Raw genomic sequence first — 19031 nt, 5'->3', positions numbered from 1 at the left:
AACGATTTGAGCTCTTAAACGTTCGTATTTTTTTTTTTTTTTTTTTTTTTTTTTTTTGATCGGTACTTTTCGAGCGAGAGATATTTATTTATATTAAATCAAACTGTAGTGTTTGTCGTTTTACGATTAGTGGCGTTGAAATTCTGGTTTTGCAAAGAAGAAGATACATTTGGTATTATGCCAAGTTATATGGTCCAAATTAAACGGTTGTAAACTTAAATGTGCTAAGCTATATAACATGTGTATATTGAGCCATATAGTTTTTAACATCAAAATTATAATACTTTACAGTTACTTACAGTGATAAAAGAAGACTATCATTCGCCGTATATATATATGATATAGCATGATTATTATGTGAAATAGAATAAACGTTACAATGAAAACAAATAAGCTTCAAAGTAATAAAATAATTAGATAGAGAAAGAAATAGAAAGATAATGGTGAACTTAGAAAATAGGAAACTTTGAGAGGGAATAAGAATATATATCGTTAGCATTACAAAGCCGTAGGTGCCATTTTTGTTGATACAGAGATATTATACACCGTTTGAATAAGAATTCCAAGCCCTTTCTGAAAGTGCAACCTCTATGACTATTCTATCTCCATTTATTGTTACTATTGCTAATTCTTTGTCTAAATTGATAAAGACTTTATCTCCGTTAGGGTCATTAGGTGTTTATGTTATTAAAAAGAGGGTATAATCTCCTAACCCGAAACTTGGACACTCATTTATAGCTCTATGTCCTTCTTTTTCGACTGTATTGTCAATAACAATTATCTATGTTCAAAATGTAGGTACACTTTAGTTTTATAAAAATTTCTGTTCAATTTGTCCATTTAGTATGCTGAAAGGTAGTCATGTGGAAACATACGTGTTATGTACATACAACAACAGAAAGGGGACGCTCTATCTCACGATGCCTTCACCGCGTGATTTATTTGTAATTTGCCGATACAAAAGACAGTCATTTTTTTAATTTCTTCCATAATTTCGAAACATTCATTAGTAATTAATTGGATAAAGTGTAGAACCCTCTACATAGTTTAGACCCATTCGTACTCATGAACCACTACAGTCAACAAAAGATTGATAAATATGGAACTATTTATAGAAAGCTACATCAATTATGAATCATTGGAATGGGAAAGAACTTATTTTATTTTTTATTTATTACAAAGATGATAGTTTTCAAAGATATTTAATCTGAAGATGCAAAGTCACATTTATTGGTTACTTCTTTTGCTCAAACTTTGAAGTGTAAGTATTATAATTGTATATATGAAGCAATTGATATTTCTGTCATCCTATCAAGATTGCATGACGTTTATCTTTGTCCATGTCTTTGTCCAGGGCAGAAATTCTGTAACGGTGCTTTCTATCTATTCATTAAATTCAACACATTCTTTGATGATCATGTTCGACATTGCGATGAATTCTTCTTCATCTATTCCACCATTAGCTGTGAAGAAGGAAATAGAATGTGTCAGAATTCTGTCAAAATTATATATAATTTTCATTATCCCATCTTTATATAAATATAACAGCCAGCTATTGCAATTTTAACATAACATTTTCATTGCATTTATTTCATTTAACGCATTGAATGCATTGAAATTAAATTTAATCTAATAAATAAGGTTTCAAGTTTGACCTTTGACACAAAATCCTTATTTTGACTAAGGTATATATTCTCTAAATGTATTCATTGTCTCAAACCAAACAAATACTTCAAGCACATAATAGCTTAAAAAACGTTTGCTTAAAGTTTATACATAAATATATAATACATAAAAGAATACAAACTTGGCAGTTTATCCATGTCCTTGAATAGACCATTACTTTTCTCTGTGTTTCCTAGGACAGCATACATTTCATCTTTGACGATGGTGCCATCGTGATTATGATCGTATGTACCAAACAGACAGGGATTATCTTTTATATCGACACTATAATACAAACCATCCTAAAAATAAGAAAATATAAATACATTATCAGCCACGGTTTACACATTTATGTAATTGTGACTATTTTTCCTTCGCGGTTCTATGTGAATAAACTTTTTAAAAAATTATTACAATACAAAATAGTAAAATAATCTGGCCCTGTGTCAACTAAAAAACCTGGACCAAAATCAAACAATCCTGATTTTATGTTTTATGCTTTATGAACTAATGTGATTATATTTGGCTACAGTTAAAATGGTACAAAGAAAATAAAATATAAACTATTGCCCTTTTTTAAAAAAATAAATAGCAACCCTAATTTGGAATAAAAGTGAAGAATAATAAAACAAGAATAATCAGATCAAAATTTGGGCCAATTTAAGAATCAAGATCAATACACCAATTGTTATAAGCCCTAATATTGTAAAGTTATAGTAAATTGTTCGAAAATCTTATTAAAGTGCTATCTCTACACACCTTTTATGAAGGTATTATTGAATATTAAATCTATGATGTTAAATAAATGAGAACTTTTTTAGTTTTTTAAATTTTGATCATGATCTTGATCCTTATCTTTACATCTTAAAGAACATGAAGACTAGTTATATCTTACCGAATCAAAGTCACATGAAGCCGACGATAGCGCGATTTAATGACGATGCGCATGTACACATCAGTAGAAACGGAAAAAGGAATGATACGTTCATACATATTCAAGTATGTACTCTAAGATTTCAGTAACTACTCACTTTCTAACTTGAAAGATATATTGTAAGGGATAGAGAATACGATGCTAGTGTCTGATATTGCAAAATTATTCAGGTAAGGCTAAGAAAAAAGGAGGACATGGCTTTATCATGTAAACTTTATCATGTTTGCAATTTTGATATGCGTTTCATTCTTTAAATCTGAAATAAAACGAAAACCTATGAAGAATCCTCCATTTCAAGCCGCACGCAGTAAGGGTCATATCTTTAAAAATGTAGTCCAAAATATATCTTTTTAATGTATTCGGTTAAAAATTTATCAGTATATATTTTCAAACTAGTAAGAGGTAAAAATATTCCACCACTCTCTTCATTTGAGCCGCGTTACGACAAAACCAACATAATGCGTTTGCGACCAGCATGGATCCAGACCAGCCTGCGCATCTGTGCAGTCTGATCAGGATCCATGCTTTTCGCTTACAAACCCTATAACAAGTAGTGAAACTGACAGCGAACTGCATGGATCCTGATCAGACTGTGCGGATGCGCAGGCTGGTCTGGATCCATGCTGATCGCAAACGCATTATGTAGGTTTGTCGTGACGCGGCTCATTTTATTTCAATATACAATGTACATTGTTGAGGTATCTGATAAAGCTGAAGGTGTCTGATAAAGCTAAATTTATCAGACATGCACTTTTATCAGCAGAAATCAATATAATGACATGATCAACGGATTTAAATGGTTTATGTTAAAAATACATATTTCTTAAATAAAAACTTACCCAATCTCTCGGATACCTTTTCCTCCTCTCCCTCTCCCAATAACACCACTCAGACGAGGTTGAAGTTGAACAGTCCGAAAAACGACGCGGCGTTTTGTCACAGCCTTTAGCAGTTTGTAAACTTACAATGAATAATAATCCAACGGTACTTAAAAATGCGATATTCTGAAACGAAATGTTTGAAATATTCAGAAACAGATAATTTACCATGTTTTTGCTGCTGATTTTGCTGACACTGCGTATGATGTGCAGGATATTGGTGCAATAGTAACTATTGCCGTTAGTACTAAAGCAGCTGCCAGCAGGAACTATTTCTGCAGATGATCATACTGATGATGATGATTATGACAACGACGATAGATAAAAAGAACAGAAAATATAACACTGTTTTAAAAATAGGTATCTCTTTACCACCAAAACTGTATTTGAAATATTTTCTTTTACAATTGCTAGTCCCAAATTTGCGATTTTTTCTGTCTTTCTTTGTAATGTTTCCTTAAGCATTTACACAGTCGTTCCAAATGATATATTCCAATGGATATAAATATCCATGATTAATGATTAATATGAGTATAGTTAGAAAGTGATATAACTTCTATAAACGGTCCAGAAAATTTCATTTACGATAGTTTCCTTTAGTGGTGTAATTGTCATTTTAGTGTAGATTTATTACGTATCAAAATACTAATACGTAAGATTTATGTACATGATTTATATTACTATTAATATCGCATAATACCATATCAAAATATTAAATATCTAATGTATAGGTTCTCAAATATCTAATGTAAAGGTTCTCAAACGTGTAAACTGTCGTTGTTAAACAAATTGAAACTCGAAAGAACGCGCAACGAGGCAAAATCAAAATGATTGCTAATTCATTCTGCCTTGGCCAGTTCATTAAATGTAGCTTTAAATTTAAGCTACCATCCACATCAAAGCATTGACATGAGCAGAACTAAGTCTAACATTTCGATTAAAAAATTGTGCTTAATCATTCAAAGATACAAGTACGTCTAAACGTGGTTATCATGGACCTTCAATGTGTCAGTTTTTACACTTTTTCAAATTTACGTTTACTCTTAATTATAAAACTTGCTAAATAATCATCTTTGCAACCAAGCGTCAATATGATCTTATTAAAGCACTGCTTTTATTAGTATGTTCATGATAGTTTTGCTCCTTAACTTGTTAGCGACAGTTTGACATTTATTATATATTTTGAATCGTTGATTCACTTCATATTAAATAAATGAAAGTCACTTTTGCAACGTATTAATAAGATTAATGTCAACTTTATTTAAATATAGACATTCTCCATATACTTCTCCATTCACTTGTTTTTTGTTTCTTTTTTTTTTTTTTTTTTTTTTTCAATATGATCTTACCATGACATACGATTTATGTACAACGTGTTTTGTGTTTATGACTATGGACAAATATGTATACGCCAATAAATTATTTATATCTATAATTAAACATGAAACATTATAATGTACATGTGCGTAATCTGCGTAATGAGCCCTACGCCTATGATAATGGCTGAGGCGACGGCAATAACGATAGCAACAATTATTATGATAATGGCTGAGGCGACTGTAATAACGATAGCAACAATTATTATGATAATGGCTGAGGCGACGACAATAACGACAGCAACAATTATTATGATAATGGCTGAGGTGACGACAATAACGATAGCAACAATTATTATGATAATGGCGGCGGCAACGACAATAACGATAGCAACAATTATTATGATAATGGCGGCGGCGACGACAATAACGATAGCAACAATTATTATGATAATGGCGGCGGCGACTGCAATAACGATAGCAACAATTATTATGATAATGGCGGCGGCGACTGCAATAACGATAGCAAAAATTATTATGATAATGGCTGAGGCGACGACAATAACAATAGCAACAATTATTATGATAATGGCTGAGGCGACGACAATAACGATAGCAACAATTATTATGATAATGGCTGAGGCGACGACAATAACGATAGCAACAATTATTATGATAATGGCGGCGGCGACGACAATAATGATAGCAACAATTATTATGATAATGGCGGCGGCGACGACAATAACGATAGCAACAATTATTATGATAATGGCGGCGGCGACTGCAATAACGATAGCAACAATTATTATGATAATGGCTGAGGTGACGACAATAACGATAGCAACAATTATTATGATAATGGCTGAGGTGACGACAATAACGATAGCAACAATTATTATGATAATGGCGGCGGCGACTGCAATAACGATAGCAACAAATTATTATGATAATGGCTGAGGCGACGACAATAACGATAACAACAATTATTATGATAATGGCTGAGGCGACGACAATAAACGATAGCAACAATTATTATGATAATGGCGGCGGCGACGACAATAACGATAGCAACAATTATTATGATAATGGCTGAGGCGACGACAATAACGATAGCAACAATTATTATGATAATGGCTGAGGCGACAGCAATAACGATAGCAACAATTAATTATGATAATGGCGGCGGCGACTGCAATAACGATAGCAACAATTATTATGGTAATGGCTGAGGCGACGACAATAACGATAGCAACAATTATTATGATAATGTCTGAGGCGACGACAATAACGATAGCAACAATTATTATGATAATGGCGGCGGCGACTGCAATAACGATAGCAACAATTATTATGATAATGGCTGAGGCGACGACAATAACGATAGCAACAATTATTATAATAAATGGCTGAGGCGACGACAATAACGATAGCAACAATTATTATGATAATGGTGGCGGCGACTGCAATAACGATAGCAACAATTATTATGATAATGGCTGAGGTGACGACAATAACGATAGCAACAATTATTATGATAATGGCTGAGGTGACGACAATAACGATAGCAACAATTATTATGATAATGGCGGCGGCGACTGCAATAACGATAGCAAACAATTATTATGATAATGGCTGAGGCGACGACAATAACGATAACAACAATTATTATGATAATGGCTGAGGCGACGACAATAAACGATAGCAACAATTATTATGATAATGGCGGCGGCGACGACAATAACGATAGCAACAATTATTATGATAATGGCTGAGGCGACGACAATAACGATAGCAACAATTATTATGATAATGGCTGAGGCGACAGCAATAACGATAGCAACAATTATTATGATAATGGCGGCGGCGACTGCAATAACGATAGCAACAATTATTATGATAATGGCGGCGGCGACGACAATAACGATAGCAACAATTATTATGATAATGGCGGCAACGACTGCAATAACGAAAGCAACAATTATTATGATAATGGCTGAGGCGACTGCAATAACGATAGCAACAATTATTATGATAATGGCGGCGGCGACTGCAATAACGATAGCAACAATTATTATGATAATGGCGGCGGCGACTGCAATAACGATAGCAAAAATTATTATGATAATGGCTGAGGCGACGACAATAACGATAGCAACAATTATTATGATAATGGCTTGAGGCGACGACAATAACGATAGCAACAATTATTATGATAATGGCTGAGGCGACGACAATAACGATAGCAACAATTATTATGATAATGGCTGAGGCGACAGCAATAACGATAGCAAACAATTATTATGATAATGGCGGCGGCGACTGCAATAACGATAGCAACAATTATTATGATAAATGGCGGCGGCGACGACAATAACGATAGCAACAATTATTATGATAATGGCGGCAACGACTGCAATAACGAAAGCAACAATTATTATGATAATGGCTGAGGCGACTGCAATAACGATAGCAACAATTATTATGATAATGGCGGCGGCGACTGCAATAACGATAGCAACAATTATTATGATAATGGCGGCGGCGACTGCAATAACGATAGCAAAAATTATTATGATAATGGCTGAGGCGACGACAATAACGATAGCAACAATTATTATGATAATGGCTGAGGCGACGACAATAACGATAGCAACAATTATTATGATAATGGCTGAGGCGACGACAATAACGATAGCAACAATTATTATGATAATGGCGGCGGCGACGACAATAATGATAGCAACAATTATTATGATAATGGCGGCGGCGACGACAATAACGATAGCAACAATTATTATGATAATGGCGGCGGCGACTGCAATAACGATAGCAACAATTATTATGATAATGGCTGAGGTGACGACAATAACGATAGCAACCAATTAATTATGATAATGGCTGAGGCGACGACAATAACGATAGCAAACAATTATTATGATAATGGCTGAGGCGACAGCAATAACGATAGCAACAATTATTATGATAATGGCGGCGGCGACTGCAATAACGATAGCAACAATTATTATGGTAATGGCTGAGGCGACGACAATAACGATAGCAACAATTATTATGATAATGGCTGAGGCGACGACAATAACGATAGCAACAATTATTATGATAATGGCGGCGGCGACTGCAATAACGATAGCAACAATTATTATGATAATGGCTGAGGCGACGACAATAACGATAGCAACAATTATTATAATAATGGCTGAGGCGACGACAATAACGATAGCAACAATTATTATGATAATGGTGGCGGCGACTGCAATAACGATAGCAACAATTATTATGATAATGGCTGAGGCGACGACAATAACGATAGCAACAATTATTATGATAATGGCTGAGGCGACGACAATAACGATAGCAACAATTATTATGATAATGGCGGCGGCGACTGCAATAACGATGGCGACAATGATGATAATAATGGCAACGATGAAGATAACGATTATAATGGCGGCGTCGACGGCAATAAGTTGATCGTGGCTGCATCGACGACAATAACGATGGCAACAATTAATAATGGCAGCGATGACGATAATGATGATGAATAATTAATCAACATTTTAAAAAGTGGTAAATATCCAAATGATGGTGTTTGCAGTTTAAGATGTGTTCTAAAACAACTTACCATGACTGTACGGCTTTTCCTCTAAAATATCAAAGAATAAAATGTCAGAAATATGACATGAAGAAAGCCTTTAAATATGTGTTTTTTCAAGGAAAATGAATAAGCGTTATAATTTAATTTTCCTATTTCCGGGTTTTCTTTTTCTAATGTTCTTTCCCTATGTAATTGCAATTTTCAAGGAAAGTATGAAAAAAATAAACGCGTATAGGGATAAAATTGGTTGGTAAAATAGTAGTAATTATAATAATGTTTTTCTCTTTTTATATCACGAACCTTTTTTCCTTACAAATGACTACTTATCCCAAATACGGAAACAAATATAAATATTAGAATGTATTCACTAATTATAATGAAAATATTTGCCATATTTTGCAGTTCGGATCAGAATATCTGTCTTGAGTGTACCTGTCCTTTTGGTGTTTATGAGGCTTTCCGAATTGTTTCATTGAAATAAATGTAATTTCAACAGTAGCGTAGGAATTTACAAGTGCAATCATAACGGCGAAATGACATCATCCTAGACACGCAGTTGTAAAATGCGCAGAAATGGCGTCATTGTACAGCCCGCGACTCATCTGGCACCTCGCTTGTCAGAACAAATGATATGGACTTTTCGTTGATTGTTAAATATATTTATTAATATGTGCTGAATAAACTCTTGAATTGAAAAAATTGAATTGAATTGAATCAACTTCTGAGAGAAATTATCATACGTAATATGCCTGACGCATGTTTATTTTCATTACTAAGATGGAAAAACAACTATTCCATTTTAATGAAACAAAATTCATTTCCTTTTACAATATTGTTAGGATTGTTTACTTTATTCAAATGGTTTATTTGTAAATTACATGAATAAAGTCTTATATTCTATAGTTCAAAATACTTTTATTTTTTTCTATTTAAAAGGTTTATCCTTCAAGAAAAGAATACACAATGAAATAAAACGTTAAAAAACAAATCCCTATATGAAAACAAAATGCAGGCTGTTATAATCAAATTTATCTAAACCAAAGTATATATAGGACGTAACTTCTCTATACTCCTTATTTTGTTATGATTATTATTGTTATGAATACCACAATAATTAAGATCAAAATGTAGATACCTTCTCTATACTCCTTTCGTTTTAATGATTATAGAAGAATACCTCAAACATTGAGACCAAAATTAATAGAGGGGCGTACCTAATCTATACTCCTCCTTCCTTTATTACTATGATCATAGTAATGAATACGACAATTAACATCATCCTTGCAGGCACCACCACGAAGCAAGAAAGTGGTATCAGAGATAGTTAAATTTTAACTCCCTATAGTATAAAAAATAATTATCATTATCATCATTTCTTTATTATTTCAATTATGTTTATCAACATCTTAATCATCATCATTATAACCATTATCAGTTATTATCATTATTATTAAAATAAACAAAATATACTATGAACATTAAGTTTTAATGCAAAGTGATAGTTTATCAGACAAGAAAGAAACACCTACCATATTAACAGGCACGTGTTCTTCTATATCCTTCCGACTTTTACTATTTACACCCTCGGCTTTAAAGATGTAATGCAACAGCCAGATTCTTACCTTCAATGTCAAGGTCGCACTCGAGTGCCAAATCTTAACATTTTGTTTGGGGTTTAAACTTTTTCATCAATCAAGAGATTTTGAAATAACTTGGCACATACGTTAAAAATAATAAGACGACATGTCCTGCGCAACACCTAGACCCCTAATTCAAAGGTCAAGGTAATACTTGGAGGTCAAAGCCTAAAATGGTCTGTTACAGGGTATGATGCCAAGTCAGGTCCATGCAAATAAAATGTCATTGGTGAACCGCCCACATACCTTGATTGATAACTGGGCATGAAATATACCCTGTGACAGATCATATCCTATATTCATTTTGTCACATTTTGTGGCTTTGAAATAGTGATAACAAGTATACAATTGTATTTCTGTTGACACATACACAGGAGTCATTTCATTATATATCTTAAATGAATTTATTGTTATTGTCATGATTGTGCAAATCTAGCATTGATCAAAATTTTACACTGACAGTCCAGAAATTCTCTTAGGCGGAGGACGTTGGTTGATCTGTTACAAATTCTTGTTCTGTATGTAATTGATTGTGAGTCAATTCATCTTACCCACAAAATGATGGTTTAACTTTGTTTATTTAGTCTTGAACTCCAACAAATGGCCACTCTACTATTTATCAATATATGTTAGTAATGTAAGGATGTATAATATTTTACCCTTAATTTATATGTTCATTATGTTTTATAGTTTTGAATTTTCCAATATAATATCATAATCAATATGCAACATATTGTGAGCCAATGGTTAAATTATGGTGAATATTCTGTTATAAAGAGACTTATAAATTTTATCTTCCAAAGACAGTTGACTTTTTTGAAAAAGAAACTATTTTTTATGTAAAAGAATCTTTCAACACAACAAATGATTTCTCTAAATTGCTGTTTGACAACTTTTGTCGTTGCTTTTAAGCTTTTCCATGACGTGGTATTTTTAACTCTGTTTTTTTTTTTTTTTTTTTTTTTTATATATTGTATTCTACTTTGCAAAAACCAATTGTCAATAACACAGTTGGTCAACGCGATAAATAAAAACTATACTATAAATATATTTCAGAATTCATCTGTAACGTTCACTTTAAAAAAGAGTGAAGCAGTCTTTATATTTTAAAGGCAGTTTTCCAATCCATTTTTAATTATTAATTGATGAATGACCATGATAGGTGATAGTCAATCTTTTGAAATATATAACTTATTAAGCTCAAATTATCAACCAAAAAGAGCATAAAGACACTTTAAAATTAAAATTGACAGTTAAAAGTAAATATGCGTTAAGTTCAAGTATATTAAATTGTCTTAAGTATCACATTTCCTGCACATGAAATTTATTATTCAAAAATGTTTTCTCATTTTTTCATAAGTGAAAAAGTTTTCATAAGGGAAAAAGTTACACGTCATCTTTTCTTTTGCTTATGAAGCAAAATAAATTACTTGTATTATCAAAAAAACTTGAATTCTTAGTTGGTTTTAAGTGATGGTAAAGACTTCGCTATAGACAAGTTTCATGAAGTTTATTACGATCATCAGTGAAATATATATCGATATCACGTGCAAAACAAACAAATATCCTCTATATCTTTTACGTATAATAAAGGAAAATGTGTATATGAAACACTTCAATCTGAAAAAAACTTTAATTCATCTAAGCTCACGTTCATTTGTGAGCTGTTAACATCCGGATATCATGTGAGAGACTGCGGCTTCGAATTCCACGGGCGTTATCGCTCCATCACCTATAAAAAATAAAACATATTTCCGTTAAAAATGCCCTACATGTATAATGTTATCCGATAATAATGACACAACTGGTACAGTAATTCATATAATCATGTATTTGTATGTTTTTAGATATTTTAAAGGGTTATTAGTTAACCAATCTGAAGGTCACGTGATGTCCTCCCAGCTTTTTTGATGCAGGAAGACCCCGCATGCCCCCTCGTGCATTATTTAGGACACAATGTGCATTAAATATTTAAAAAATTATCAAAGTATATTCATGCAGAAAAATTACTGACAACCATTTATCGCATTTTTCCAAATACGTAAGATTCCAAACCTTTCATGACGTCTAGATCCTTGAACAATGCTTCGGTTACTTCATGGCTACCGAGAATATCAAATAGTTCCTCTCGGCTGATTGTACCGTCACGATCTGTGTCGTAGGTATGGAAGCTACAAGAATCATCTAGCTTAATGTGATAGTGATAACCATCCTGCAAGAATAACAGACATCATACAATAATCTTTAAAATATTACAATATTACCATTTTTATTTCATATAAACAATTGCATGTAATACTTTTTATAAATGTTAACCATTATTATAGTAAATACCAAAACCTACACAAATCTATGTTAATTTTTATTAAACATATTTTGAACTAGTTTAATATAAACGTTACATCATATGACAATATTACAAATGTGAGACTTTTTTATTATAAGACTTAACGCATTAAATTTAAGGGAAATATTTTTGTACTAAGTTTCACTTATGATATGTCGAGGCCAAATGACTTCATTGCGAAGTAATATTAAAAGTGTGATATATTTCACTTGTTTAATATCATGAGGTGTTTCTACATTGTTAAGTACAATATGAATACATAGCTGTCATACTGAATTGGACTAGGCGCAAGCGGAATATGATATAGGTTTCGCAGCTGTGTGCGAGTCCAATAGAATCAGTATTATTCTTAACCATATTTATTGACCTCTTTATTTCACACAACATATTTTCAAATTTAAGGGGCAGGGCGTGAAGTGGTTGCACAATTGGTTCAAGCGAGCGAATTAGTTGCAAACTTGACAAAATGGCGATCACGGCGTGATTTTTTGAAACGGGTGAACGAATTTTTGCCAGGCAAGTGGGTTTCTTTGTTATTTTGAAGTTCATTAGTATGTCTATTCCATAATGCAATATATATGCCACACTTGGTTAAAGGTTTCAGCATCCTAGATTCTGTTTTGACGAAGTTATTGAAGATATAAACTGATCATGTAGATATTTTGAAATTTGACATGTGACTGTTCTGGTCGGTTTTTCTCCTAATTTATTCGAATTTGTAAGTTTTGAACTGCATTTAACAATAACAAAATATGTTTCTGTCAATGCTGTACAAATAGTTTAGTTCGCATGTCCGAAGATAACGTTCAATACACAAAATATCTTGTTCAAGCACATTTTGGTTACAGACTTATACTTCAAGCATTTTTGGTTGCAAACTTATTCTTATTCTATTGAAATCCATAGTAAAACTTTGCAAAAGGAGTGTAGAAGGTTATATTTATTAACCTATTTCCAATGGCAATTATTGACATTTATGTTCTGTTACTTGTTTTTGTTATAAATGTTATTTATACTTTCTTCTTTTACAACAATTATGCAAATATGTGCTACCACTTCACGTCCTGCCCCTTGAAATTTAAAAAGAACTAATAATACTTTAAATACAATAAAGATTTTATATGGATTAACGAAAACGTGGCCAGATGAGGTGCAATATGGATTTGATATATGGCGATGAAAATGTGGCTGTAGGGGGTGTGATATAGATTTGATATGAACCTATAGTACTCTGGAAATTAAAACGTGGTTCCAAGTGGTGCGATTTTGGATTTGACATGGATGTTTTGGGGGAGGCTAAATTCATAAGATTGGATCCAATAATTATTTAAATGGGGAAAAAACGTTGTTCAAATGCTGAAAGTGTATTGGTTCGATTTTATAAGGTATGGTATATGAAATACGTAATGGTTATATTACAAGGAAAACAAAGAGACGCCATGTGATAAAAAAACTGTTTTAAACACATACTTTGAACAATGTAGCATTATTTAAAAACTGGGCTGATATAATCGTAAGAATATGAATAAAACAAATCGTATATTGTAGTAGAATTTAGAATTGCTTTACCCATTGTATTTTTACTTCTTCATCTTTCAATGATCTTTTGTAAGACGGGTATCTTATAGGTCCTCGGCCGTCTGATATCTTTGTCGAAGATTTCTCACAGGCATTCGTAAGCCAAAGACAAGCACATAAAACAATAGCCAATTTCATTTCCTGAAAATGAAGAGAAGAAGACAAACGTTTAACTAAGGCAAATTTTCGGCTTAAATAATGTATATGAGAGAGCATCAGTAATGCAAGGACAATATGGATTATCAGCAAGAACTTACAAGATCAATCGTAGACGTCTGTTTGGTACGTCTACGTCATTTCCTTTATTTATCAATTCAACTGATAAAGCTTACTAAAGCGAAACATGTTTTGAGAAATTGTGTTGGTCTTTGATCTATTTATCTTAAGATCATTATTTTAAAAGTCGTGATAAAATGATCAAGGAAATTAAAAAGAAAACATTTAATCCTGATTTTGTGCAAATAGAAATAAAGAAGAATATTAATTACCAAAGTCTCTATGGGACTTTTATTCGGAAAAAGGTCAAATTAACTTAAAAGAAAATACATGTATATTGTTTGAGTTGTTTCATAAATTATGTTCAGAACGAAATAAAACCTAAATCTGCGACTGGATTTGTAAAAAAAAATAGATGTCGTTTTAATATCAAACTGTTAAGTAAACAGAATTTCGAGTCTATAAACTGACTTGGAAAAAGTTTTCCAAACACGATGAAAAAAACAATAAAAATTTTATAGAGATTATAACTAGAGATTATAACAAGAAATGAATACCTTGTAACGCTGCATGACGTTATGATTAAGGTAGAACGCGACACTTTGCGAACTTTCGAGTAGCGTCTTGAAAATTGGCATGCAGAAAGTTGACCATATTTCTGATTAGGTTCCGTTGATTTTATTTCAATAGTTTCAGTCAATTTTTGTACACACGGCGTCAAAGTGGACCATCAAAGCCCGTTTTTGAACATGACATCTTTGCGTAACCTTGGCAACTGTTACAGGTATTTCAACGCCATTGGCGAACAAATTATCTTAAATTCTACAGCATTCGACGGAAATTATTTTTCCTTTAAGCTGATATAAATTTTATCGTTTTACGCCGAAAAATGTTTGGAAAATGGAAAGAAAATTGTCAATTTTGTGTAAAATTTGACGTTCAGTTTAGTCGCAATTTTCGGCTTTAAAGCGGCTTATTAAAAAATTCCTGAAATAAATTTGTGATTTTTTTCTTTAAACGTTCTTTAAAATGTATACTCAGTCAAAATAACTAAAAAAATTAGGGGGTCACCGACTCAAATTTTTCGGTACACGTGATTTTATTTCCCCCATCCCTTGAGTAATTTTGTTACGAAATTCGACGTATGCAGATACGTTTGGGACTTCAAAGTGCGGCAATAATGTTCAGCTTATCAGGAGAATTGTTCTAGAGTTTAATTATACATATGAAACAACAACAACAATGTTCCATTGCGAATGCTTGAAAATTAAAATGAGACCTGACAATGATAGAGCATATTTATATTTTAAATCTTAGCCTAGGATTTAGGCGTTGATATTTTTTGCTTATTCATAACATACGCCCTATGTTTTACGAGCACGTCACAATTTCTTACTGATATATACTCGATTTTCTGAACAGAAGCAAAGACTGGAACCCAGGCTAGTAAAGTCTAAAAACAGGTACTTTTCAATATAACGTGTTTCTTGAGCAAACAAGAACTGTCAGCAGTGAACGAAACTTGCTAGATATGTAACAACAATTGTCTACTATCATGGGCTTGGTCGAAGTGCATTTTTATTGAATTTATTATCGCCTTTCCATTTTGTGAATAAACAATGTACGAAAAACAAACAAATTTTCTTTTTTTAATAACTTCATATGGAATTGTAAACAGACGAATGTACAGAAAATGACGTCAGGCGTTAAACGGCAACGCGTACTCTGCGTAAACAAATACAGCGGAGAGTTATCATTGCGGTGTAACTTTTTGATATTGTAATACATTAAAATTAATAATAACTTGAATCGAGAAATACGCCATAAGGAGCAAAAAGCAACTACATATTTTTTTATGTAAATTTAGAAATTAACGGAAATTCAATCATAAATTAATACATCTATCTATAATATTCGGAATTCCGTACCCTTTATTGTATCCATATATTTTCCGCAGTGGTCATAATGGCGTATAATTTCGTTTGTAGCGGGACTTTGACACAGGGCGATCGTTTTAATGACACAAAAATAACAAACGCCCCGTGATAGCGTGCCTTTTTTCCATAGGGGTGGAGGAAATAAAATCACGTGTACCGAAAAAATTTAGTCGGTGACCCCCTATTTTGTTTAGTTATTTAGACTGAGTATACATTTAAAAGTATGTTTAAAGAAATAAATAAAAAAAATATTTCAGGAAGTTTTTAATAAGCCGCTTTAAAGCCGAAAATTGCGGCTAAACTGAACGTAAAATTTTACACAAAATTGACAATTTTCTTTCCATTTATCAAACATTTTTCCGCGTAAAACAATAAATTTTGTATTAGCTTAAAGAAAAATTTAGTTTCCATCGAATGCTGTAGAATTTAGGATATTTTGTCCGCCAATGGCGTTGAAATAACCGTAACAGTTGCCAAGGATACGCAAAGATGTCATGGTCAAAAACAGGCTCTGATGGCCAACTTTGACGCCGTGTGTACAGAAATTGGCTGAACTACTGAACTAAAACCAACGGAACCTAATCAGAAATATGGTCAAATATGGTCAACTATTTGCATGCCAATTTTCAAGACGCTACTCGTAAGTTCGCAAAGTGTCGCGTTCTACCTTAATCGTGATTAATCTATATCATTATTTACTAATTATGAAGTGTGCTGAACATACTATTATATTATGAACGGTGTCTGTTCGTGCCTGCAATAGTAAGGGCACCTTACGTCTTCCTCCACCAGTAAAGCTGTAACGTCGGCATATGACCAATATTGTGTCGGTGTGACGTAAAACCCAAACAAACAATCAAGACCGTGGTTCGAATGTTTTAACTAAATACTAAATACGTCTTTTTAAGATTGAAACTTCGGTACCGGGGAAAGCCTGCCACTGATTCAATTAGTTTTGAAATTAATTTTGAAATAAGAGAACCAGCTTGGAAAATATGAATTAGTATCGGTTTGTTTATATTTGACCCCATTCAACTGCATATCATTTTTCTGATATCACAAGTCACGTGGGATGGTCACCCTAAGGATAAATGCTAGTACAGGGTCTTAATATCAGAGCGGATGCATTTTGAGTGACCTGTTTTCGAGGGGGGGGGGTGGTACCAGGGATTTGCATAGCTCAAGGTAAAGTTTCCTTTATTCCCCGAACGTGGTTGGGACTAGAACAAAAAAGAAAGACAGCCATAATTACCCTTTATCAGTCATTGGTATTCTTGTTCAAGTGCACAAACTGATGTTATGTTGAAATTGTTTGAAACAATATGATCTTAAAATGTTTTCCTCTCGTTTCCGTGGTAACTAGATATACGCTGATGACCTAGACGTGAATAAAATTCACAATAGCAAGTGTCCCAGTGGTTCCTGACAAGGAAATATCGTACAAAAACATTTGGAAATTCATATTAATCATTTTTAATTAAATGCCACTTTTTTCATTACTGAACTATCGAATTGAACTATTTTTGTCATTTTAGCATTATATACAAACATAAGTATTATAATATAAGGACAGAAACTCACCATTATAACTGTCCTCTGTAACACCGCACTTTGGGGTCGAACGCACTTTGGGATCCGACCCCAAAGTGCGTTAAACTTCGCACCGCACTTTGGGGTCAAACGCACTTTGGGGTCAAAATCGAAAAATTGACCCCAAAGTGCGTTAATATGCTACATATCAACGCACTTTGGGTTCCAGAGGTCTAAAGGTGTAATCTGAGTTTTGCTTAAAATACTGAATACTGACTTATTTTTCGATCTGCGACATTGAAATATTTGAGGTGGAGTTCAAGATGGCGGTCAATACTTTGATGATGCTTAAGTGATAAAAGTTTCATTAATTTTACCACTTGAAATAATACAAAAATTGTGTTCATATAACAAAATAAACGGTGGCATAAAAGTGACATTTTGCATTTTTTTATTTAAGTTTGCATACATATTTTTATTCAAGTTTTGCATATATATATATATTTTGAGTTTTGCATTCATATTTTATTGTATTTTTTTCGGTACATATTTTATTTTTGTTTTTCGTAAATATTTTAGCCAATCAAAACAGCCTTTCACATCTCATAACAGCCCATAGTTGAGTATATAAAACTAGCACAGTGGTTTGGTCACATTTCGGCCCATTTTTGGAAATCGGCCCAGTCGTTTTTTTGGCCGCGCAAGTCTGGTTTCGGCCGACCTTTTCGGGAACTATTTTTTAAATCATATAAATAAGTAGTAGTCCGTACAGGCAGTACTCAAAATATCAATTTAAGTAGTCGCACATTAAGAGCGGAGCTTCAGAATAATGTAAAATTCTCACTGTGGTATAGAGGGCAGTGTGGGGTATCGATCCCCCCGAGGGTTAAAAATAACATTTTAAAGGCCCATTATGCTTTTATTTGTTTTTCTTAAAAGCTTTTTTATTTTGATGTTCTTTTATATTATCAAAAAAATACACATTTGGCCAATTACCTAATCCATCTTTTTCATCTGTTGCTTTTTTGAAAACGATGCGTACAGTTATAGTGAATAAGTATTTTATATGGCATTCAAATACTACATTGTTTTGACAACTTTTATTACAAATAAATTTCACATTTATCGCTACTTTATTAGGTTACAACAACATCTTACATTTCTCTGATACCATTATTTTAACATTATAAAAAATTCATGTTTGCTCTTTCTAAATATTTCCATTAAAAAGCCTCTGGCGAACGGTTGTTTACGGAGCTTACAAAAAACCCCTTAAGTTTGTTGATAAGCTTAATAATATATTTGTAAAAAACACTACTTATAGTCTGATCTAAAAACTTGATGTTTCACCAGAACCTTGCAATAGAAGTATTATTTTTA

The 19031-nt window shown here is 32.7% G+C and overlaps 2 protein-coding genes across 2 annotated transcripts; both read right to left on the bottom strand.

The window, feature by feature from the left end:
• Positions 1 to 1110: 1110 nt before the first annotated feature.
• On the bottom strand, positions 1111 to 8501 carry LOC132730373 (uncharacterized). Its single transcript, XM_060716281.1, has 4 exons — positions 8434 to 8501; positions 3439 to 3603; positions 1808 to 1967; positions 1111 to 1463 (listed from the first exon to the last, which is right to left on the bottom strand). The coding sequence occupies exons 1-4, from the start codon at positions 8434 to 8436 to the stop codon at positions 1384 to 1386; spliced, it is 408 nt and encodes a 135-aa protein (XP_060572264.1). The 5' UTR covers positions 8437 to 8501; the 3' UTR covers positions 1111 to 1383.
• Positions 8502 to 11532: 3031 nt separating this feature from the next.
• Positions 11533 to 14109, bottom strand: LOC132730372 (uncharacterized; the record flags this gene model as incomplete). The annotated part of the gene is made up of 3 exons (XM_060716280.1): positions 11533 to 11775; positions 12099 to 12255; positions 13960 to 14109. Coding segments are annotated over 3 exons (372 nt in total), but the record flags the coding sequence as incomplete, so codon positions are not given.
• Positions 14110 to 19031: the final 4922 nt, after the last annotated feature.

This window comes from Ruditapes philippinarum, unplaced genomic scaffold, assembly GCF_026571515.1.
Source record: "Ruditapes philippinarum isolate M1 unplaced genomic scaffold, ASM2657151v2 ctg17003_1_1_1_1, whole genome shotgun sequence".
In the NCBI taxonomy this organism is placed as follows: domain Eukaryota; kingdom Metazoa; phylum Mollusca; class Bivalvia; order Venerida; family Veneridae; genus Ruditapes; species Ruditapes philippinarum.
Note: the sequence above shows the minus strand (reverse complement) of the source record. Positions and strands in the feature narration are given on the sequence as shown.

Coding starts and splice junctions, on each gene's coding strand:
- LOC132730373 (XM_060716281.1), bottom strand. Junction 1,968..3,438: donor AAAGGTATCCGAGAGATTGG/GTAAGTTTTTAT, acceptor TCTTATTTTTAG/GATGGTTTGTATTATAGTGT. Junction 1,464..1,807: donor GGACATGGATAAACTGCCAA/GTTTGTATTCTT, acceptor CCTTCTTCACAG/CTAATGGTGGAATAGATGAA.